The 25,141-nt window shown below is 45.6% G+C and overlaps 1 protein-coding gene and 2 long non-coding RNA genes across 6 annotated transcripts in view; 2 read left to right on the top strand and 1 right to left on the bottom strand.

Annotated features, from left to right (window-relative positions):
* Positions 1 to 25,141, top strand: part of LOC146205227 (beta-alanine transporter-like) — a 166,702-nt gene that overhangs the window by 138,875 nt on the left and 2,686 nt on the right. For 2 of the 4 annotated variants that reach the window (XM_084582649.1, XM_084582657.1), the window contains exons 2-9: positions 12,057 to 12,460; positions 12,795 to 12,898; positions 14,615 to 14,769; positions 15,908 to 16,076; positions 16,332 to 16,458; positions 17,442 to 17,772; positions 22,037 to 22,218; positions 23,060 to 23,232. In XM_084582649.1, coding sequence (XP_084438775.1) covers positions 12,059 to 12,460; positions 12,795 to 12,898; positions 14,615 to 14,769; positions 15,908 to 16,076; positions 16,332 to 16,458; positions 17,442 to 17,772; positions 22,037 to 22,218; positions 23,060 to 23,232 — 1,643 coding nt within the window. In that variant the 5' untranslated portion in view covers positions 12,057 to 12,058. Of the gene's footprint in view, positions 1 to 12,056; positions 12,461 to 12,794; positions 12,921 to 14,614; positions 14,770 to 15,907; positions 16,077 to 16,331; positions 16,459 to 17,441; positions 17,773 to 22,036; positions 22,219 to 23,059; positions 23,233 to 25,141 lie in introns of those variants that run through there. The other 2 variants (XM_084582640.1, XM_084582668.1) reach the window with 2 other exon arrangements.
* LOC146205228 (uncharacterized) lies at positions 157 to 13,491 on the bottom strand. Its single transcript, XR_014701573.1, has 3 exons — positions 13,190 to 13,491; positions 1,671 to 1,772; positions 157 to 858 (listed from the first exon to the last, which is right to left on the bottom strand). It is a non-coding gene; the product is annotated as an uncharacterized LOC146205228 (long non-coding RNA).
* Positions 3,007 to 6,958, top strand: LOC146205229 (uncharacterized). Its single transcript, XR_014704161.1, has 3 exons — positions 3,007 to 3,234; positions 3,317 to 3,477; positions 5,031 to 6,958. It is a non-coding gene; the product is annotated as an uncharacterized LOC146205229 (long non-coding RNA).

The following is a 25,141-nucleotide window of genomic DNA, read 5'->3' as shown; positions in this document are numbered from 1 at the left end:
CCGCGGACTGACGTTTACGCCAGTCAGTCCGCTCCCGCAGTTGGCAGCTCCTGTCATATGGCAGGGTGATATCGGAATTAGCCTGCCAGGACCCTTGCATTCATGTTACCTCTAGGCCACGCCGGCACGTTTATGCGGCTTGGTTAAAGCGGGGCTTTATATATGGGCTGGCAGCCTACGCTATCGCGTTATTCCTTAGAGGCGGAACTTGTGTTACATATAATTTTGTTCTCTCAGAAAAAAAGGTGGTGTTTATTTATTTATTTATTATTATTATTATTATTTTCTTTTCTTTACCGGTGAGACTGCATACATTTCGCGTCTGAGCAGTAAATGCTGGTGCGACCCGCTCTTTTAATTCGACCCAATACTTTTTGCTGCTATGCAAAAAATGCAGCTTGATTGCTACGAGGGGAGATCAAAAAGTTTTGCAACTCGGGTGTAACCAGACTTCTGCCATTGATTTCTTTGTACCATTTGTTCAAGTCATTTTTCGAACCAAGTGCCTTAATGCCAAGCCTTTCGGGTTCACGTTTCATTGATCTATCAGCAGCGAGGTAAAAATGGCGTCCTCTCGCGAGTTTCAGCTTGAGCACTGGAGCCTGATGAAGTTTTTGTCGAAAGAAGTAAGTTCCCCCAGCGAAATTCACCGTATAGAATGGTGAATGTGTATGGCAGCGAATATACTTCGTATGTTACAGTAACTCGTTGATTCAAAGAATTTAAACGCGGCCACGTGGACGTGCAAGGCGGCCCGTTTCCAGAATGAATCAGCACTTGAACCGATTTTTTATTGCGATAGCAATACTGCGCCAGGTTTCGGCCCATCACGTCGTCCCGGGAAGGGCCACATTTGACCTTGAACAGACAAGAAGAAAAAGAAGAACTCTCGGTCACCCGCAGCTAATGCTTTCGCTCCACATTCGGTTCAGCAGCATTGAACCCTTCTCATTTATATGTGGGCTAGTAGCTTACGCTCTGGCGTCATACTCTTAAAGGATGAGCTTAAGTGTCCCCAATAATGTAGCACTTTAGACTGACAGGGCGTGACCAAAAGAGGCTTCCGCCGTTGCTATCGCAATTCAATTATAGGGTTAACCAGAGTTAAACCACAACTAATTTTTTTACTCTCTTCTGAGAGCCTTCTCATGAAGAGTCGCTGAATTTGTGTATGAAGTTGTCACCTAATTTAACATTTTGTACGGGAGTGGTTTCAGAATCGTCTATTACATCTCTGGTACTTTGAAGGTCTCGGCCCGGTGGGCGCCACGAATAGGTCGACACCACCATGTGCCTTTGTCAAGGGAGCTTCTGTACCTCTATTCATTCAAGCAATCCAGAATATGTTTTCAACCGCCTTGTGACTGGAGACAGGACGTAATCCTACGAGTGGACTGCGAAGCAAAACAGGGGCATATACGGAAAAATCATTCGGAATTCTCGTCTCCGATAAAACTGAAGCCCGAGCTATAGGGAAGAAATTGTTAGGGACAGTTTTTTATTTCTTTTTTTTTTTTTTTGGGGGGGGGGGGGGGGCGCGAAGGAGATATTACTTATTGAGTATCTGTATTAAGCAACATTCTCCGATGATTGCAGTAGGCATTCTGGAGAAAAGTCGAGAATTTGTGACAAGAGGCGTTCTTGTAGTCTATGACAATGCCCCGACTCACAAGTCTCTTGTTGCCGAGGCTGCCATTCGGGAGCGTGACTTCAAAGAGCTGAGCCCCCCACACTTTATCCCCGCTCTGGGCCCTAGTGACCTTCTTCCAAACCTGAAGAAACACATAAAAAGAAGAAGCTTAATTCTTACACGTGAACTCGCTACAACCTCTACATGGGAGTTGCACGATAACCAGGAAGCTTTTTTAGGTGTCAAAATTCTTTCAGGAAAATGGAAGTACATTAGTGTTATGGAAGATTATGTTGCAGCATAATCTTAGTGGATATAGTGAATAGTGCAAAATGTTCCGCTGGAAACCATGTTTACAAATGGTTCAGTTAATTGGAAAAGTATTTTGAATATAGAAGCGTGCATAATACATCTTCGCGACATTTTACAGCATAATACCTGTATAAAAACACTTCAAGACTATATAACACAAGCACTTCTCATATCTCATCACTCAGCTGATATCAGCTGATTGCCAGCGTTTACGTTTATATATCTCCATAAAGAGTGTCCTCAGGTCGGCTAGTGGTAATCTGCTGCTTGGCAAACTTATTAAAATGAATGGTGAGACTTTTTATTCATTCTGAATGCGATGGAGACAAGTTAATTTCTGCTGTGTTATGTTATTTGAAAGCAGCAGTAAATGCCAGAACACCAAAATAAGTTCACGTAGTAGTTGTATACATAACCCTTCCACTCAATGCCTTCTCATTTGTACATTTATGCGACGTGCATTACATTGATAATGCTGCAATATATACTTAATCTGGGCCCAAAGGAGTAAATCTCAGCTTTGTCTAACAACCACCCAGAATTGATCAATTTTGTTTGAACTGCTACTGTTCTTGTTCAGAACGGTGGATAAATGCGTGAAAAAAAAAAAAAAAGTAGGCTTAGGTCAGCGGGGTAGAATCAGTTCAGTTTAATTCCCCAAGATTTTCATAAGTTTCCTGAAAATATATGACTGACGAAAAATGAGTGGGTGTGAGCGGTTTCATTTAAAAAATTAGGAGGACGCGCTTGAGCTTTGCCTTAAAGGGGTCGTGAAACGTTTTTCGGAAATTTTGCACGGCTTAGTTAAATGGAATCCTTGTCCTGCATCATATAATATACCTCGATTCGTTTCATCGCCCGCGTTGATTTAATAGCGACAAAAACAGAATTTCGGTTTCCTAGCGCGCGTCCTCCTCAACTCAACAGATACGTCATAGCGCTAAGCCAATGAGAAGCTCCCGTTGCCGGAGCCTGCTGAGCCAAAGTTGACCAAGCTCGGTGTATTTTAGAGGTTTTAATTGTGCCCTACTCTACGCTCACACAGGGTTTTTTAATATGGCCGACGCCTAGGTTCCTATATAGTCGCTACTGTTAAAACATGGTTACATCGTGGGCTTTGAGCCTTACGCCGACGCAACTTTTCGGGTGCCAGGTCGGCGAAGATGGACCCTGCGAGCGACCGGTACAGTAACACTTTTGTCGAGAGGCCGCGGTAACCGCGGCACAACTCCGGCTTGCAGAAGCCCCGACCGTCAGCCTCCCGATCCCAGCCGTTTCGGAACTACGCATTGGTATGTATGTCCGAGTCTTGCAGCCTAGCCTACGTTTGACCGTTGCGAGAGTGCGCAATCGCTAACCGAAGCTTTCGAACAGGTGCAGCTGCGGGCGGTGCGTGCCGATGCCGACTGCTCTTGAGAGCATCTGGCGAGATCCCGGCGGCGACTACGTAGTTGAAGCAGCCGTCTGGGTGTTACAGATCATCCGCATTTACTCCAAATGCTTCTTGATCATAGACTGCTAGTCGAGAACACAAGGTAAGAACCTTGAGCGAAAGGCGACTTAACTTGAACAAGCGGCACCTGTTTTTCATTTTCTCGAGCAAGAAATGCTGTAATGAAATCTATTGCGGAAGGCATTGTTAATAAAATAAAGCTTCCCCTTTAACGTTACTTACCTGCGATCATCTACACTGTCTACAGTGTTGATATTGCGCCACGTTAGCGCGAACACATCGCTGGTTTTCATATTTTACTTGTTTTCGTAGAAGCGCATGAGCATGACGTTTCACCATGCAAATTACTGGTTTGCTTAATTCCATGCACGAGTAAATGAGAAAACACGCATCATCTGATAGTGTGAACTTGCTAAATGGAAAGGGCATGCACATTGATGTGAACTAACGAAGGGGGGGGGGGTACGCTGTCCGGACACATTTGCTTGTTTTATTAGCCAGGTATGACCTTCAGCAAGTGCAGCACTTCAAAACATAAATACATAAGGAATGCCACAAGAAATGCAGTAAATAAGTACAAAAGCAATCTCATTTCGGAGGACTCTGTGCTAAGTGAAATTGCATGCAGTGAAGTAGCCTGTCTCCTGCGGAAGCCGTGGGAAAATGCACTAAAAAACGACACAGAAAAGAAAAACACACAGAGCAGGACTGGCTTCTGCAGACGATCACTAACTAGCCCGACAACTCTTGTTATAGCCTGTCCCCACTTGCTGCCAGAACAATCACCATACCAGCACTTATTTTATTTGCTAGTTTTATTTGCTAGTTTTTTTTTTTTTACCCACTTGCATTAGGTGAGTGTTGTATAGTGTGCAAATATAATTAAAAAAATTGACTTCATTGATACCATCATCAACACCTGCACACAGTAAACCTCTCCAAAATGCTTTGACACTGACATTTTACATGTGCTGAAATGTAACAACCAAAAAAAAAAAAAAAGAAGAAAGACGTTCTCCCAAAGGCCAGTACACCGAAACTTCTACAGTTTGAGTAAGTGTTGGAAATTTTACAGTTAGCAAATGAAGTTATAGAGTAGTTTTGCGGCACTTGCAGAAAGTTTGGCACGTGCCGTGTTGTGGGAAAACAACTGAGAGCTGTTGACAGAAGTGCACTTGTAGTTTATGGCTCCTTCGAATAGAATGACTCCATGCACAGAGCTGCTTACTGCATAAGTCGCATACTTAACATCTTCGTGCTATGCGGATGATATCAGCGTGGACATTGACATCGGCCACAACACTAGTATAGAGGGTGTAAGACGACTACCAGGTTTTGTCAGTCAAAAGCTGCATTGCCTTCAGGCATTATTTTGCTGCAGTAGCAAATTGTGATTGCACTGGAGTTCTAAGATTGGGTAGGTCTCATTCTCTCTCAATCACCTGCAGCAGAATTCAAAGTTTGCCATACTTCCAGGGAGAATAAATTGACAGTGAAAGTTACACTGTACAGCTTCTGTTAGACGGGAATTAATTCTACAGATGCATGAATAACTTTCAAATTTGTAAAAGACCTAAATCATATTTTCATTTTGCTATGCTGGAAAGTGAATATTGCTTTTTCTCTTGTCAACAGGAGGCACCACTACATCTGCTACAGCCAGCTTGCGCACTGGCTTTGGGGATGCCTCGGCAGACATCACAGTAAAGTCCTCCCTATTTGTAATGCAAGCCAAATAAGGGAAAGGTTTCCATCTGACAGTTACACTGGTTTCCAGTTTGTGCAAGGTTTGTAGAGTCATCACCTTATTCATTCTGAAACAAGCCGGAAAATATGAGAAGAGAGAATTGCAGGACAGCTGGACTAATAACTGGAATTTTACTAAAGGATAGAGGCAAAAGAAGACTTGCACAGAGATGCACATGTAAAAAAGGCCCCAAAAGACTGTTGACCGATTTCTTAGCCACACACACGTCCTTAGCCTTTGCAGTATAGTGTGCCTTTGGACTTGGATCTGTGGCTTCCCTTTTGTAACGAGTGGTTCTTGACCATAAGGAATTTGCTTTTTTTAGATTTTGATTTTTTAGACCCTTTCTGCTTTCCACTCTTTCACTGCTTTGGGGGTTTTTCGTGCACGTGCATTTCTGTGCGAATCTTCTTTTGCCTCTTTCCTTCAGTAACATTTCAGTTGTTAGTCAAACTTTGCCTTGTGCTCCTCTCACGTGTTTCGTCTTCTGGCTGGTTTTAAGATGAATCAGTACCAACTCATCCAGTTGTTAGTCTTGTTGATATCACTAGCCTGACTGCACCCACTGCTGGGCAAATGCTTCTCCCATATCCATCCGAATAACCCGATCCTGTGCCAGGTGCATGATTCTCGCAAACTTCCTAATTTCATCTGCTTGCCCGAGTTTCTGCCGCCCCCTGCTAAACTTGCCTTCCCTTGGAATCTAAAAGACATATATAGGCTCACTTAGAATGAACTTTGTGTACTCACTCCCTTCCTTTACCTTTGACGGGTAGAATTTTTCTTCTTTTGGAACTGACCGCAGATACATCAGCTGCATCCATATGATCCCCGCAGACTTCCTAATCTCATCTGTCTGCCCGAATTTCTGCCGCCCCCTGCTACGCTTGCCTTCCCCTGGAATCTACAAGACATATATAGGCTCACTTAGAATGAATTTTGTGTGCTCACTCCCCACCTATACCTTTGATGGATGGAATTTTTTTTAGCACTGACCGCAAATGCATCATAATTGTACAGTTGTGTATATACCTGCTTGTATAGATGTCTCTCCCATATCTATCCAAATAACCCGATCCTCTGTCAGCTGCATCCATCTGATCCCCGCAAACTTTTTATCTGCCTGCCTGAGTTTCTGCTGCCCCCTGCTATACTTGCCTTCCCTTGGAATCTACAAGACATATATAGGCTCACTTAGAATGAATTTTGTGTACTCAATCTCTAACTATACCTTTGTTGGATGCATTTTTTTTTTATTTAGCACTGACCTCAACACATCATGATTGTGAAGCTGTATATACACATTTATATATTTAGGAGAGAGGAAGACAGCAAAGAAGCGTAAATAAAAGATGTCTTGCTCTAGGTCAACTTCCTTCTAGCCTAAAAATTTTGTATGCACTGATGAACCTGCGGCCAACCAATAAATTATTTTGAAAGCAACATGTCTCTAACACTCATTTGGTAACATTAGATAATGCCCAAATGTACTACAAAGTGGTGGTCCTTGTGGCACTGACAAACCTAGATTTTCTAGTTGCCGCGTTCACCTTTACACGGCCTCGAAAAATAGTGGCTCATGGGGAATAGAAAAATCAAACCGTTTTCTGCAAAAGCTGCTTTGAAAGGTGGCCACTGTTTTCAGCATTTTGCAGTCTCATTCAGAAGCAAGCCAGCATAATCTGCAATCTGTAGACATGCATACAATAATATGTGCCTTATACTTTGAAATGTACCAGACTTTAACCAGTCATAAAACAGCGTGCTGTAAAGGTATGTATAGTAAAGCCTCCTTCGTTGATGATACCCATAGTTTGCATGAAAACATCTGCACTAGAACCTGCATGACGTTGAGTTAATTGGCCTGCTGGTTGAATATGCCACCAAAACTTTGTCGTGCTGGGGTCAAGTCTAGAAATATAAAGTTGGGATGATTTAATTGTGAGACCTTGCTGCTGAATTCACTGCAGGCTAGAATGTAACAGGATTAAAGGGCAGCTGTAGACGTAAGGGCAGTCCACATTGTCACGGCATCTTATGCGTCCTAGTACACATATCTACATACCGGGCATGTTTTGCTAGTAAACAATGTAACCACAGATTTGCGAAGCTCCAAGAATGCTACACTGATGCTGTCTGAGTAGCTGCTTGTGTCGCTGAATATTGTGAAAGCCTTTTGATGGAACGAAAACTGCTTGGTGGATACTTATGCAGAGTGAGGTTGGTCAGGAGCGCAGGTGATATGTACACCCTCGCAATTTAACCATACAAGCACAGACTGTATGATACTCATACAAATTGAAAAATATAAGGGAAGGAATTGAACTGAAGACTTCGCGGTTCGACAGTCCAAACTTCTACTACATGTGCTTTGGGCTGTGTGTGCTAGCCCGCCTGCAATCTGATTGCCCGAGCCAGGAAAATGGTACACACCCATATGAGCACCACTCCCAGTACTCTTTAACATGTACATAAAAATGCAGGTGCTTGGGATAAACCTTGGCTGCCGCAATGCACCTCAAACAATGTCATGTTAGCCAGAATAGCAGGTTGGGCTTGTTGGTTTTCCATCCTGAGGTAACAGCGCAAAATGTGGACGGGAGCACAAGACGAGAAGACGATGAGACATTGTGTCGTCTTCTCTTGTGCTCCCATCCACGTTTTGTGCTGTTACTTCAGAATGTCACGTGCCTGCCCAATATCTACATAATTGTCACACAAACCACTTTGTGTGTATTTACGACTACTTGCACAACACCATTGCCACCCACTGATGATGAGCAGCTGAACAGCAGTTTTTCACGTACACAAATGCTATCACGCTACGACTTCCCATACCACCCCACCCAACCTCTGTGTGTAATGACTCAACCTTTGGTGTGTTTGCATGTTCTCGGGATACTGGAGAAATCCAAGATATCAATTAGTAGATTCAAGCAACTTAATCTGACATACATCTGATGAGAATATTACAACTCTATCCATGTATACACAGATCTGTATCACCGCAAGCATCGCCTACAATTGTGATGATGCCGATCAGAACATGACTCATCTTTTTTTTAAGGGCATAATTCTCCACAAACTGCTGCTGAGCTTGTGGCCCCTTGGTAAGAGGCTTTCCACATCTGTGGGAAACCACTTTAGAAGTGGTGTGAATTCACAGTTTCAAAGCCTGCATTACAAATTTTTGGAAGTTTTCAGCACCACACCCTTACCAGCCTTTGGCACTACACATCACTGAGTTCCTTATATCTACTTGTGCTCAAGGCCACAAGGTAGTGCTTTAGTGGATCCATACCCACTTGCCAATTATATGCCATTATGCATGCTTTCTCCATAGACGGCATCTAAATGTGGTTTCACACACAAATATTTATACTTAATTGGACAGGCGGACTGCCCAGAATGTTCCACATGTGACATTACGGAGACTCTGGAGCGTGTACCAGTGGTGTGTCCCAGTATATGCGTGCAAAACAATAACTCGAGTTACTTCTTTGAAGTGTTTTGGCAACAGGCCTCTCTCAGAGGACTTATTGGCCGGTTGGCCAGGAATGGAAAGCTCTACAGGCAGTGCAGGCTTTCTGCTGCTTCTTGCATGACACAGGACTTGACTCGTGACTGTGGTGCAAGTTACTATTCCTGTATATATTTTAATCAAGTCATGACCCTCTTTGTTCTTCTCTTTCTGTAGCAGGTCAGATATTAAACTTTTAAGCCAATCTATCCGCCTTTCCAATCAATAACACTTGTGTGAATGCATTTCTCCTGGATGGTTGATCTGGTAATCACACCATCGTGATGCAAGGACATGGGGCGTATGAGCTTTTGAGGTGAACAATTTTTACCCTAGAAATGTCTTTTAAATGATGTGAAGGATTCTGTATATATTTTAATCAAGTCACGACCCTCTTTGTTCTTCTCTTTCTGTAGCAGGTCAGATATTAAACTTTTAAGCCAATCTATCCGCCTTTCCAATCAATAACACTTGCGTGAATGCATTTCTCGTGGATGGTTGATCTGGTAATCACACCATCGTAATGCAAGGACATGGGGCGTATGAGCTTTTGAGGTGAACAATTTTTACCCTAGAAATGTGTTTTAAATGATGTGAAGGATTCTGAGCTCTGCTCAACATGATCCTCCTCTTTGGAGTCTTCATCAGGTTCTATGGGACTAGATGAGTGCTGTGGAAAGAACGTGATCGAAGTGGAACCAAGGGGCCTGTTCTGGGTGGTACGATATGCTGGTAGGGGCACCTGTTGTGCTGGCCTCACGGTATCGTTCAAAATAAAAAAAAATCCAAAATGCGCATATTACTGCTATGAGGGCAATCTGGCAGGAAACAATCAAATAGAACTGGTGGCTTCTGCGAGTCGAGTAGTTCTCAAATAAGCATATCTGTAAGGCTACAAATCGCAACTACGTTTACTGCCTTTATCACGCGACCTACACTTTTTTTTGCCAATGCACTGGGCCAGCGGTTTTGCGTCGGTACGACGCATCGTTTGAGGTGAGCTTTCTTCGTTTCCGGTCCATGCCGAGGCTTCGAATGACGCCGAGGTTCATTTAGGACTTCCAGTAGAAAGTAGTACGAACACATGAACCCAATCGGTGTGCCAAAACTTGTGAAAGCGAACGTTACTTCCACTCGGAGAAGCCGTGCTGCAATCTATCGCGACGTACACGGTTGGCATAGCGAGCACTCAAACCCGCACAACACGCTTTTTTTTTTTTTTTTTTTTTTTTTTTTTTTTTTTTTTCAGAAAGGTTACGAGAGAGGCGTCGGGAAGGTGGGGGAGCAAAGCGCAGCTGCGACAACGCGTAGGGTGAAAGGGCCACCCAAGTACATTGTAGCAACCTTTTTTTTTTTTTTTTTTTTCGGTTTCCGGCTTTCCGTGTAGTGCCATAGTTCAGGTCATCCGGCCGAAATAAAGGAAGCGAAGCTATTCTCAGTGATGCAGCGCGGAGGCGAGCAACTAATATACGAGTACGCGCCGCGGCGCCCGCTCCTGCAACTCTCCACCCACCACTCGGATTGAACACACTTGTCGATTTCTTTGACCTGGAACCGTATTTAGATCGTATCTTTAATGACGCCAAGAATAATAATAAAAAAAAATTACAGCAGCGGCCGCACAACCAAGTTGTACCGGTGGTATGAGACTGCTCAAGACGTTGTGCTCCATCACGAATGTTCACAAAAAAAGAAAAAGAAAATAACAACAAATTAGATTGGAACCATTGTCATTTGGAGTACCCGGCGGAGCGAGGTATAGCCGTCGTTACCGAAAATCTGAACTTGAGCGTCACCTCTCGCTCTGTTCCAGAGCGCAGCGAGAAGCAGACACCAACCGTAAAGTGAGCTTTACCACCCGTCCTGCTCCGCCGCCGCCGCCGACCGCGCGTCACGTGACAGTATTGTTGAAGAAATGCGTTTGCGTGAGCGAATAATTGATATAATATATTTTGATTTGCTAACTTTAACAGCAACCTATTATTGTATGGGAAATAATGATTATATCTCCGTTTCTAAACGGCTAAGCATGACGTAGGCGAGTACTTCTAATTCCGGCCTACAGGGTCGCATGGTCGCTTCAGGAACGCAAAAATGCTTTGATTTCAGAATGGTATTATTAAATGCAGAAGCAATATTTCGACGAGATATTTTGGAATAGGCATACCTAATGTTTACTGAAGCAAGGAAAATTGCAACTGAGCTGCTACATTTTCGTTTCACGACCCCTTTAAGAGTAGACGCGATAGCGCTTTTGACGCAACCTTTTCATTCTGCAAATTTTTTATTTTTTTTTTTTTGTTGAAATTAATTGAAATGAAAAAAAAAATATTATTATTATTGTAGCATCTCTATACAACACCAACACACCTTAAGTCACACATACGATAACGCGTTCAGCAGGTTCGTCCCTAGCACATTTGGTACCAACGACCCTTCGTGGCCTATATGCGTTTCATGCCCACAATAGCGACAAGTGTGTTTCATTGAATTGCTTCTATTTTCTTAAAACCTTCCATTAAAGGAACCTCCTCTTCAGTTTTGACTTGATTTGGACCCTTCGCAATTCGTTGGCTTTATTTGAAACTTCTCGAATCATTTCCGACAGCCGCAGAACGTCGACGACGCCAGGTTTTCAGTAGAACTAGTTCATTAGGTATCGTGTAATAGATGGCTTTATGTGCACTTGAAATCACTCTGATGCGATCGATGAACGTGGTCCCACTGATGGGTGCAGCGCGCCTCTGATGTGTGAGATGTTCGCAAATAGCTCGTGGGCATTCCTGTATTCATCACATAGTTTATACATGTCACATGCATTTTTGACTGACAAATGATTTTGACTACTCATATCTTCATATAAAGCGCAATGCAATACAGCCCGGGAGTTCAGTTTAAGTGAATGAGGTTTGGGACGAATCAATTGAGACTTTTATAAGTGGTACAGCTCAAATACGTAAAGGTGCACTTGTTAACAAAGTTTTCATGATACCGCCGGCCAAAACTGATGTCTGGACATTCTTGTACAGTCCAATGTATGTAGTACACTTATTGTACCTCCAGGCAAACATCCTGAAACGCTATTTGCAAATAATATATGTTTTATACGTTTGTGCTATTCTTCACCAAAATGACTATCCATGTGATGTCCTGCAGATATCACTGTTGGACATAGACATTTGGATCATGCTCGCACTTTTAACGAATGTTGGCGATTGGCTGGGTTGGTTAGCTGTCGTAATTATGAAGAGCTAACTTGAACACGAGGGACAGCATGAATGGAATGGATACACTGGGCAAAGCGCTTGTGTTCATGAGTGGTCGGTGTGGCTAACTTGGTGCTCCCACCTCGCGTCGTTTCTCCTGCACGTGGGCCCACTCGGCGGCGTGCCAGTCATGGACCTGGACGAGCTGCTGCCAGAGATAGGGGCCTTCGGGCCGTACCAGAAGTGGATCTACTTCCTCCTTTGCATCCCGGCCACGCTACCCGCGGTGTTTACGCTCTTCAGTAGCATCTTCGTGTCGGCCACGCCGCGTCACCGGTGCCGGGTGCCCGAGCTGGAGGCCCTGTACGATGCCTTCTCGCCCGCCGAGCTCGCCGAGTTCAGCATCCCGCGGCGAGCTGGCGGCGGCGAGTGGGAGAGCTGTCGTATGTACGACCTCAACTACACTGCAGTGGTACTGCGCGTGCGCGATGAAGGCTTGTTACCGCGCCCCGACAAGTCATGGCCGACCAGGGATTGTAACCAGGGGTGGGTCTACGACACTACCTACTACGATGACACGCTAGTGACTCAGGTAATGAACAGTCCGAACGCCTATGTACGCCGAGTGATTGTCTGCTCTGCCGGCTCTGCGACGAATAAGATGCGGTGTTTTGCCGATTTTCAATTGAAGCATATTTGCCGGGCGATTGCTGAATGCGTTTATCAGTTCTAATTAGCTGAGATCAACAGATTTTTAAACTGGTGACCTTAAAACACACCTTATACCGTAGAGTTGTCAATAATAACCGTCACAGCAAATATATCCGATAGACGCACCTAGTTTCGCTGTAGACACTTCGAAGTGGCGACAGTGTACATGCTGCGATTTTGACAGAGCTTCGGGTGGCCTTCTTCGACGTGCACAGATGGACGTTGTGTGCGACGACGCGTGGAAGGTGTCCATGGCTCAATGCTCCTTCTACATTGGTAGCGTGGCTGGCAACCTGCTCTTCGGCTACATCGGGGACAGGCAAGTGGTCCCGTGCATATAGGCAAGTACCGATCGAGACGGTAGTATACGTACTTATTAAGGCTGAGACTTAAGCTGTATACAGTTTGGGCCTCGATCATGTTTAGGAACCAGCGCCGCACAGTTACAGTCGAACACCAATACAGAAGGGCACATGGGGAACACGAGCAAGTTAGTTCGAAGGGCACACTTAATACATGATAAGGAGAGCGACTACAAATGTCGCGGCAGCCGCCTTCAACTAATAATGTTCACTGTCCATAAGAAAAAAACATAAAGAAAATTGATTACCTTATTGTGATCCTTACGTTATGTAATGGCTGCCGTACGTAAGATTACTTTGGTAAAAAGGAAATTCTAAACGGTCATTTCCATCCTGCTGAATCCCTCCTGTAGAGCAGGAATTTAAGAAATCCAGGCTCAGTACACTTTGAAGTGGTCGGCTCTTCCGCTTTTAAGGCTTACTTTAGACTTGAAACAGAAGAAAATGAAGAGCCAAAATAGTGATCTAAACCGAACAAACGCGTATACCACGTCCTGAAATATAGCTGCAATTTAACAGCCCTCACTGAGAAATGGAAACTCGCAACCTTTGGCCTATGCAAACTAAATGTCAGCTGAAGCAACCCACCTGAAAGAAAGTATGGAGCCTATCTAAATTAATTTCACGTTTAGAGATGGAAATATGCGCACCGCGATCCAAAAGAACCAGCTCTCTGAATCCGTAAGGTTTATTTTTCTTTTTTTGCCGTTTAACATAGCGACACAAGACATATAAAAAGGAAACAAACGAAATTAGCGCTGACGCTTTACAAAGCATTTCTTTAAAAGTCAGCACTTATGAATTGTTTACGTCGCTTGTTCTTTCCCAATGTATATTTATTTTTTCCCTGGGCATTTTTTTCCCAATGTAATTTGCATTGAAACTGATTGATAGAAGTTGCGCCTTAATTGCGCATTGCATCGAAACTGCGAGTAACATATACACTCTAGACCCCCCCCCCCCTTCCCCCCTTCCGTACACATCCCGCCTTAGTTGCGCTGTAATTAAGGGGTAATATGCAGATAGCCGTCGATAAAGTAGCTTTTTCCTGCAACGAGGCCATCACGCGTAGAAACAAATTCCCTAACCCACTTCCTCCTAAACCTGCAAAGCACCCGTCGTGTGTAATTATACTCACCATCTAACACGTGCATTTACAGTACAAAAACAAGCGCCACCGGCAACCTTCGCCTCTGTACACTCCTTAATTTTGACCACCTGCAAATCATTCGGTTTCCATGAGACTTAGGAGCACGCCCCGGGGTTCCCTTTTCTGGTTGGCACAGTGGCTTCGGCGTTAGCCTGCGAGCCCAAAGACATGGGACCGAAACCCAGCCACGGCGGCCAAGGAGACAAAACAAAAAAAGCCTCCCTGTGGAAATGTTATCTGAGTGTGGTGTAAAAATCGCGAGCGGTGGAAATTAATATGCATTCGTTCTTGTATATATCGTCATTCAAATTCCACGCATTGACGCATATACATCTGCAGTTTCGCTACTTCTAGGGACTCTAGTTTCGCGAAGCTAAGCCACACATACGATACATACCACGCTATGCTTTCTTGCTGGAAACTCGCGGTATGATTGTTCCTGCCGTCAAAAGCAACCGGTTGCCCCCCAGCATTCGAACCGCGGACGCTTGACCGCAATGTCGCGCGTCTGTCACGCATGCAGATGGGGTCGCAAGAAGTCCTTCCTTCTTACGATCGTGGTGAACGTGGTAGGAGGGATCGGAGCCGCCTTCCCGGACACCTACGAGGCTTACATCGCATGGAGAGGCATCATCGGCATGGTCTACCCGGCCATATTTCAGACGCCGTTCATCATGAGTGAGAGCAGCGTCCAACTTTTCATCTTTTGGTTGCAGCGAAGCTTCCATTGTTTCGATAACAACCACCCAGTCGAACATGCACACTATGAATGCCTTTCTTACGTTCTCGAGGGCTGTCATTGGGATCCTGATGCCCATGCGTGCCGAACAGCCGTCACTATACATGTCTTTGAGAGAGTGCAAAAGCAGGAAGCGCTGTTTAATATAAGTATACCGACACTTGTAAAAACAACCTATGTTCTACTGCATTGTCTGCACAACGAGAGCGGTAATAGTAGAGGGCCAGCTAGCGTTCTTCTGCCGCGGACGTAAGGCCACTCACGCCTCCTACGCACAGTGCCCTCTTAAATGGAATCAGCATGATTAGACTGCACCACAAGTAAGCATGACGTGAAGCGGCCTTCTGTTTTTGTGCGACGTCCCATGTACATACAGCCGGCATGCCTATCGCGCTCAACCCTTGTGAGATTCAATTAAAATTATTTCCCTTTGAGCGATCGGATTACTTGAATGCAAGAAACAATACGCGGTTCAAAGAACTTTGCGAAAATGCGAATTCGCGCGAAGAGATATTCCGAATTTTTACGGGCCACACCACAGGGTTCTACGCCTATAGAGACAAATCAGCGATTTCGCGTTTTGCGTGCTGACAAGACGTATGTATAGGCTTTAAGAAAAAGGGTAAAAAAAAAAGAAAACAGGTGATGGCTGGACGGGCTATGAAACTTTAATCACCGGTTTCATTACGAAATATCGCAAAAATCGCTGTTTTGAGTGGACTAGAGAAGTAAGGTTCCAGATAGCAGTTTCATTGTGCTCTACATGTCCTGCAATGTTACCCATATTATAGGTTTTGTTTTGTGACCGCATCTATCGGCAACTGTCCGTCCCAAGTGGTCACTCTATAAAGTTTGCAGCATTGTGCAAGAGAGGTCTCGGGGGCCTTTCTCAAGTGCGGGGATATTTGCGAATTCTAACAGCGCTCCGCCAGCTCGCATAAAGCTCTACGAGTTTAGCGAGCTTGAGTCTCGATCTGCTAGCTTTGCAGAACTTACGAGAGCATGTGTTTGCGAGTGGCGTTCGGCTACACTCGAAAGTTTCGTGCTCTGACGCAGCGTCGTCCCTTTGCGGCGCAGGCATGGAGATCATGAGCCCCGAGAAGCGAACCTTCGCCGGCATGTTCGTCTGTGCCGTGTACGGCGTGGCACTCATGTCACTGGCCGGCGTGGCTTACCTGCTGCGCTCCTGGTTCGCCATCTCGCTGGCCACCTCACTGCCCTTCGTGGCGCTACTGGCCCTCTGGTGGTGCGGGTTCCCCTTCACTTGCACGTGCTTGCCTAACGTTCTGTCGCACATAGGGCTGCTCAATTCCTTTCACTCTTCCCTTGCGTTACAATGTAGTACACCGCTGGATGCAAGGCCGGAGGGACATACTTAAAGGAAGAAGACTATAGATTTACGCCGTTCTGTAGAGACACGCTTTGAAATGCGCGATAGCGAAATATTTACTCGATTCGTGCTCGTGTCGAGGTAAACGTGGGCTAACTTTGACGCTAACAGGCTCGTTCCAGAATCCCCGCGATGGCTGCTCAGCCAAAATAAACTCACCGAGGCCGAGATTATTGTCCAGAAGATTGCCAAGAGGAATGGAAAGACGATACCCCCAAATTTCCTGAAGACTTTTATGGTGAGTGATGCAGATGACCATCTGCATCTACAAGATTTTACATGCGCCTAACACGCCACTGTACAATGACGATAATACACTATGTTGCCGTCTGATAAAAGAAAAACATATACAGACATTGCCAAAAGCAAACAGCCTCAGGTTTTTGCTTCTCAGTTTTGTATAGTGGGGCTTTTCTGGCATCTGTGGGAAGTCATCACTTCCTGGCAGGAGGTTTCATCTCGCTTTCAGTAGATTTATAACGCTGGAGGTGTTAAAGACCCAGAAATAAGTACAATGCGGCGATTTCAACCGGCTGATCCGGAGTAGATTTTGTCGCTCCCTAAAACCAAATAGCGTGTTTCAATAGATTTGTATTCTGAACCTGAGTCCTGATTGGACCGCGACGGTGTCTCCAGACGTCTTGCTCCTCAGCGAAATCGGAGCGCCGGATCGCCGACTGTAATTTATCATTAGCTTTTTTACAATGGGTGTACCTATCCGACGGCAACATGCCTGATAAGAAACAAAAAAGAAAGCGATTTCCGAAGGTTGACCGCCATAATTTATTCGAAGGCTTACAAGAACATGTTTGTATTCAGTCCTCACATCCTCTTTAACTTTTTTCTTCGCGGTTACATGTACAGCATAGATAATTTTTTTCTTCCATAGTGGTAGAACTTCACAGTTTTCTCCAAGGTCTAATCATATCTACTGACGCTGAGAAAGATTTTAAAGTGGCAATTCTTAATGGAATCAATCCCTTATCCATTCAGTTTTAGGTCACGCCCACATTGCACTGCAGTTGCAGTTGAAAAATGCATTAGTCCTCCCAGGATGTAAGCCTATAATATTAACACGCGCTGACGCAATCATGCAAGCAATAGGTATACGGTTATATGCGAAAAGGAAGCGGGTACGCCCCTGGCGAATAAACTTGTGCCCCCGTGGCGTCCGGCCGCGGTGTATGTGATGACACTGTGGATTTCCTCACTCACGCACAGGAACAAAAGCAGAGCCTGGCGTGCACAGAGATGGCAGTCGATGGAGGGCTGTCCCTCCGAGGCCTTGTGCAGTACCCGAACCTCCTCAAGAAAGTGGTGGTGGTGAGCTTCGGTTGGACGGCCAACACCATGGTGTACAACGGCCTGTCATTCGCCGTCTCGTCTATGGGCATCAGCGACTACGTGTCCTTCACCATTAGCGGTGCCGCCGAAGTGCCGGGCGTCTGCCTGGCCTGGTACTTCATGGACAGGCACGGCAGGAGACCCGTGATGGTCTTCAGCATGTTGCTTGGGGGCATCGCGTGCATCGCCACCGTCTTCTCTCCATCAGGCAAGCGTGCCGACGCTATGCTCCGACCACGACGGCTATATAAATGGCTTATCTAGGAAGACCGTAGTGTGACTCAGCAGGTTATCGCGCTGGGCACGCCTCAAAGCGGTCATGATATCAGCATCCAGTTTATCGGTATCACGACAACGCGTATCACAGTCAGCAGCCCCGTACAAACCTCGTCTTCTTTACTATCTCAAATGGTGTACGCCAGCTTTCCGGGGTAGAGTCCTGAATCCGTGTACCACAAAATCCTTCTCGGCCATGGTGCAAGATATATAGGTGGGGACACAGCGAGCCGCGCCGGTGTCATCTGAGCCCTACGAGATGGCAGTTCGCTTAGCGGCTCGTGGCGTAGTGGGAGGCAATGCTTTTCTATGAGGAATACGCGCTTTTTAAGGGCCGTTTTCTTGCACAATGTGGCCGATGATGAGAGGAAAATATTTTTACCGCGTTGTTTTTGTATAGATCCATTAATAACCGCACTTTTGTGTGCATCAGTGACACCGAGCGTGATTAAATAAGGGCGTAGGGGGCGAACACTTTTTCGCGCGTAATTTCAACTTGCTGCACGAATAAGCGGCGGAACGTTGCCAACAATTCATTAACCATCGCTTGTTTCGTTTTTCTTTTCAGTTTGCCTCTTTGTTTCGTGCGTCAGTGTGCCCGCTCAACTATTCCCCCTCTCCACGCGCAGTCGTTTGATCTCTAGTTCGCTCGTTACTTTGTTCACTGCTTAGGTTTTCTAACTGGGTTCTGTACGTAGGAGCCAAACGCAGTGCCTAGTTTATTGAAACCTATTTTAGAGCACTAACTTTTCTTTACCTGACCAGTCGGAGTAGGCCAAGATGCTGTACGCCGACGGCTTGTTATTTTGCCGGAAGAGCCGGCGATGACAATCCACCCGGTGAACTTTGCAGCATGCCAACTCGCTTCGTCATTACCTGCAGTCTAAAACCCTGATAGGATGTGTAAAGGGGTAATAGCGGGCGCAATTGTTTACTCGTTTTGGGGACGGTGCTGTCGTTCGTGCTTGTCGGGGTCGTGCAAATATTAATGGCTGTCAGGTTTGAGGCAGCATTTGTCACGGCAGCATTTGTTCCTGTTTTCGTGCACGTAACTCGTCCGCACTTTTGTTCGCTTGATTATCCCATTCGTCCACTCAGTCTTTCGCACGTTAGTGATTTGTGCGATATAAGAAGTGGTACGGGGCGCTGTTTTATTTCCTTTATTAAGTAGTTAAGAATGCCCTATGAATTTTATTTTATATTTTTGTCCGGTTCGCCTCATCGAACGCAGGATTCGCTTTCCCTGCCCTATTTACGCAACCTAAAGTGAGTGAGTTGAGTGAAAGTGAGCGCTTTCAATTGAACAACAATGACAATGGTTGAGTGATGTGCTGTGCATAAACTGTGACTTCAACCTTTTCTTCGCTACTTTGTCAGGATATAAATTTCGTGAATAGACCAGCTAATAAATAATTCTGGACTTCGCGTCTGCACTGATGCAAAAATGGGTACGGCTTAAGAATAAAGTGCTACGGTGATGTTTTTGCCAATGACAAAGAAACAATTCAGGCCACACGAACGGAACGGCTTTTGCGGGAAAAGCGCATCGTGCGATATCAGCTGGTTGCTATCGGAACGGCGCCGTTATGTTTTTTTTTTTCTTGTGGCGAAGATTCACCGCTATATCGACGCTGGCGCTGCGATCAGCGACCCGGTTCGGAGGAGCGTACGCTGGTACTTTATCTGGTCACTTGCGTCCAGTGCCTCGCCCATGCTGTATCCTCACCTAAATATTCCTAGCCCGTGCTTTTCGGTTCTAAGAGTAAAATAAATAAATAATTGAAGGGACACTTAGGGACAAATTTTGAAACGCTCCTTACCTGAGTGAGGACGACTTAAGATAGGCTCGCCTTCCCTCAGTCAATTTTTTAACACGCTTTACTGAGGAGCACTTAATGATGCCTCTCTTGAAGCGCCCTTTCTCAGGTAGGCACTGTGCTACCTCCATGCTCCCTTTCGTCGCTCCTTCACCGGCACGCACGCTTCCATGCACAACAATTCGCTTTGCGCTTGCGCAGTAGGGCGTCTCTGCCGGCTCGGGTGACGCCCACTGCTAGTAGAAAAGCGCGCAGAGCGAAAATTCGGTGCTACTCCTGCAGGTGGTGGTGGTAACAACTTTTATTGCCACAAAATGCAAGGGATGATTAGTTCGGGCTGGGGCAACTCCAGGGTGCCCTCCAGTCGGGGGCGATCTCTTGACCTCGTGTGATGCAAAGCCCCTCCGTTTTAAACAGTTGCATACTGCCAGGCCAGCCATGTTTCTCTGTCAAACCAAGTACGTACAGATTTGAAACAAAACGTGTCAGATCAAAAACGAGAGCCCATAGGAGCGTAACCCGAAATAATTACAGAGTCATAAAGGTGTACTTGCCTTTTTTTACAATTTGAACAATTATACTTCAAATATTGAGCGCCTATTCTCGATACCAAACGCATACAAGCGGCTCCTCGTCACTCTGAATGCCTCCTTAGCCAAGTAGCCGCTAAGGATGGTTCAAAAATTTTACGCCTCTCTTAAACGTCTCATTTAGTTTATGAAGCATGGAGTCGGGCTCCTCGCGGAAGTTAAGGAACTAGCGTAAGCCAACGAGCGTTCTAAACTTCACCTTTACGAAGCGACCGCACACGTTGCGGATCATCGTTCACGTGTGCATGTACTTGCTATCGTATATCACTAATCTTTTCATTTTTGCCTCTTACATCCCACGCATACAAATCAGCATAGTTTTTTGCTACCGTATTATATGAAGGACCACCCGATGCAGATATAAAGTCCTGCTTTAACCAAGCCGTATGAGCGTGCCTACGTGACCTATAGGGGCAGCATGTCTTATAATAACTTCGGGTCCAAGGGTCCTGGAAGGCTGGATTCCCATCTCACCCTCCCATCTCAAAGACGAAGCCCTAGTAGGCAGCGCCTAACCAACTCAACCATGTCACGTGGTCTCGTGACGACACACAGCCCGACGACTGGTCAGTGCACGGCCATGTCGCAGGCCGACTATCATGAAAGGTGCCCCGGATCGCCGATCGTAATACGTCATTATAGCCTTTTTTTTTTCTCATATCCATGTGGCACCTATAATAAGGACTGCTAGTCATTTCTCACATATAATTTTGCCTCTGTGTGGAGCTAGCGAAAGTGGAATAAAAAAACAACTTCCTTTTCTTGCGTCTCTCCCTTAGCGTTTAACGGCTCATATATAAAGGAACTGAATGATGTGATGGGGGATTAGTACCTCCCTCATGGACGGCTCCGGATTATTAACTTCGACCTCCTGGGATTCTTTCCCAGACTCTGCGCGATCTCAGTGCAAGTTGAAGAACATTAAGGAGCGTCTTTTGTTCGGAATGCACTTGACGTCTCTCTCTACATCTCTGGATCTCAAAGGGAGAAGGGATGCACATGCGAGAAAAAGGATGGGGTGGGGACGTAACGTGCTTTCTGCGTAATTTTTGCTTTCTTTCTGGAGCACATGCAAGAATATTATGCGTATAATTCTAAACCAGCTTCTCCCTTTCTTTTTTACTTCTACACCAACCACGAATGTCCATGTGAGGTACAGTTCTAGAGCGAATATGTCCCGTTATCAACCAAACTCGGATTGTTCCGGTGCGTGGAAGGATGGTCACGTAAAATCAGGAAGAGGTCAGAAACATTCGTATTAATGCTAAATTTCTCAGGGAGTTTCCTGTAATCATGATTGATTTGGCGACGCCAGGAATTGAACTCAGAACCTTCCGATTGCGAGACGGGCGCGCCACCGACAGGTAATGACAGCGCGTTGGTCCAAGCTGCGTGAATGTGCGGTACATTCGGCAGTAGTCGCAGTGATAGCGAAGTCATGTGGTAGTGACGTTGTGACCATATGCTCCTTTCCTTGCCATCGTCCAGAACGGTGCGTTGAAACGACACTAGTCGAAATTTTTTAATTAGCGACGCAGTATGATTCAGAATAGGCCACAGCTGCGTTCGCGTTCACAACACTCAAGCAGTCTTAAGTGCCCTCCGCAACATTTGCTGGATGCACACATCATATTCACGTCTGCACAATTATAATTGCTGCTTTATTTGCAGATAATTAATTTCGTCCCTTCGCCATTTTTCTTTATTTTTGTAACGTGCTCAGTTCCAGCTGCTTGGCTGTTAGTAAATAACCTAAAATAAAACCCTTGCATGTTTGCTCTCAGCGCAGATAGTGCGTGGCCCCCTGTGGTGCTGTGCAGCCTGGGAAAAATGAGCATCACGGCCTCCTTCGCCACGATATACGTGTACAGCGCCGAACTGTTCCCTACTGTGCTAAGGACTTCCGCCATGGGTATTGCCGCCATGACAGCGAGCATCAGTCTCATCATCACGCCTCATATACTCTACCTGGTGCGAGCCTTGTACGAAAACTTATATACGAAAAAAACACACAAAAAGCAACAGCCAATTTCATGCAATAGCTCATCCTCCAGTCCGTTCGTCCGTGCAGCGAGTGTGTGGCGCCTGCCTTATACTTGTTTATGCCAACGCATTGTATATACTGTTATCCGCGTAACGGCTCAGTTTATGCGCACGTTATTATCTCCTTCAAATTCCGTTGCTTTCGCCGTTTGCCCAATTAGAGTAGCTAAAATTGCATATGAAGCAATTTAATCGCCAACACTGAAAATGAAGCTGTCTCGATCAATCCGATGGATTGTCCGTTCACTTTTCTGCCCCTTCTTTTGGTGTGGTACAGAAAGGCACTTATTGCCAAAAGAAGACGGCTTCTCTGTAATTCGTTGTGAGAGTGCGTGTATGCGAAAATGGAGTGAACAAACTTGACCGACTGTTCGAATGCCACCACCACTATAGGGAAACTGCACTGTATAGGTGGGGCTGCAGTTGTACAGCAGCGTGACTAGAAAATGCTGCTGTTAGCCGCTTGGTTCGCGATAAACGACTGAGCATATTCATCATTGTTATAGATACGCGTGTGACAGATAACGTCCTTCGCCAAGCGCTTTCGATGTAGCCCAGTTAACTGACACATGCTATGCAAAGCTTCGACAGAGTGTGCAGTCTGATCCCCGTAAGCCCATGCAGATGACGTGAAAGTGCCCTAAAAAGCCGCCTCAGAAGTGTTTGCTCTTCTCGCTAAGATATGTGTTACGGCGCGGCGATCGACACAGCAAACTTCATTGCAGGTTGCCTACACACTCCCGTAAATTCTTATCGTGCGGTCTCGCAGGGTCAGCTCTACGGCGTCGTCATCCCGAGCGCTATTTTCGGTGCCTTATCGGTGGCAGGGGGCGTTGCTGTCCTCCTGCTGCCGGAAACGATGAAAGCACGCCTGCCAGAAACGCTCAGCGAAGGAGAGGCTTTCGGGAAGGACGTCCGATTATGCAGCTGCACTGGAAGAAGGTACGTTGCGTGATGGTATATCGTTCCTTCGTCATGACAGCCTGCAAACATTCCAGTAAAATACGATGCCGAACCAAGCTGGAATTATCGCGTCGAGTCAGAACCGATATATGGTAAAAACACGTATGTTTTCAAAAAGTGCGTGACGCTGCATGTACGGGTGGAATGTCTTTGATAAAACTGTACAAGAGCTAATAAGCGCGCGCGTGCCAACACATAACGCACCGAGCGATGGGAAGTAACGGTTCATCTGTCCTGCAACTCCGAAAGGAGACTTTGCTGTGTGACATGAGCGATTGGCGGAAGCTATCATGATGGAATTGCATCGGTATTCATTAGTGCATTTCATCAGTGGGTCCACCGCATTTCTGCTGGGAGCAGACTCCAAACACTCCCTAAAAGAGGATATATGCGACAAAAATGTGTTATTGGGCAATAACGTAGACGTGAGCACGAGGAACGCACTGTAGGCATAGCGTGTGCATTCTAGACGCAAGGTTTTCATTCATCAATCAATCCTCATTTATTGAGCTAGAGAACTGGCTTTGAGGAGACGAGCCGTAAGATATATACGTATCTATGAGGTCGCATAAATACTTCCTTCGCCGTTTTACAGCCACATTGTCATACGAAACGGGGGCATGCCAAAAATACACTGAAGCCATGAGTTCCCCTTCGCATTCCGGCGCATCACCACTTATGTTGGTTCTGCCAATACCGGACTTCAGCGGCGGCGCTCAAGTCAGGCCGTGGTTGTGCTATAGTATGCACAGTGGAGAGGCTTCGACGACGAAAATTAAAAACGAAAGAGGTCGGCGATTTTCGGCCACTAATCCGAAAACTTGACAGTATTAAAGGGACAATATACTCAACTAAACACACAATCGGCATGGTCGGTGTCCCTCATTTTGCAGGATACAAACTAAGAGATGTACAGAGTCGCCTAGTCTGCTGCATTGTTTCGCTCGCGAAAGTTGATGATTATTAGATACTAATTAACTTTCTGATTATTTGCTTGAGGAACAATGTGCCAATAAAAAGGTTGCATTTGCATGTCTCGAAAACAAAAACTAGCCAACCTTGTTTTCACCATGCTTCATAGCATTTATATATATATATATATATATATATATATATATATATATATATCGATACATTACTGTCGAAAGCGATATACTTCGCGCAATAAAAAAAAAAGCTTTCTCGTGATAGCTGCGTCACATCAATGCTGAGAGAAAAGTAAAAATATGCGAATTGGTGTACAGGAAATGAAAGGCGCAGTATCTGTCACACTTGTTCTGTGGACACCTGAACCGTGCAGTAAGGGAACGGAGGAAGGTGGGAACGAAAGAAGAGGTGCTTAGTCGAGGGCTACAGAATAATTTCTACCGCCTAGGGATCTTTAGCGTACACCGACATAGCCCAGCACAAGGACGCATTTGCGTTTCGCCTCTATCTAAAGGCGGTCGTCGCAGTCGGGTTCGAACCACGAAACTCCGGTTTAGTAGCCGAGCGTCTTAGCCACTGTGCCACCGCGGCGAGTCCGAGACGCATCCCAGGTAACAAAATCCGCTTTTCTCTGCAGCGCTCTCTTGGATGAATCTTTGCGTGCGCACTGGGTGAGTGTTTTAATGTAGTAGCTGGTCACGTGACAGTTTTCTTTGTAGACAAACAAATATAGCTACGTTAATCGCGTATGATGGAAACAACGTAGTTAACCGCTTTTCAAAGCGATCTGCAACTTTTGCATTGATACTTTTCTCTTCAAGCCAACAAATAATTAGTTAGCGAATTAGTCTTTACTCGTCGTGATAACGTGCCGATATGGTCACTGTGTGTGTGCTTGCACAAGTGCATATACGTGCGTCGCCTCGCGCCGTGTCCGGCCGCGGGCATCATATGAAGTTAG

The sequence above is a fragment of the Amblyomma maculatum genome, chromosome 1, assembly GCF_055883805.1.
Source record: "Amblyomma maculatum isolate TAMU_Amacu chromosome 1, ASM5588380v1, whole genome shotgun sequence".
Lineage (NCBI taxonomy): Eukaryota > Metazoa > Arthropoda > Arachnida > Ixodida > Ixodidae > Amblyomma > Amblyomma maculatum.
The sequence above is the reverse complement of the archived record's forward strand: the minus strand, read 5'-3'. Positions and strand labels throughout refer to the sequence as shown.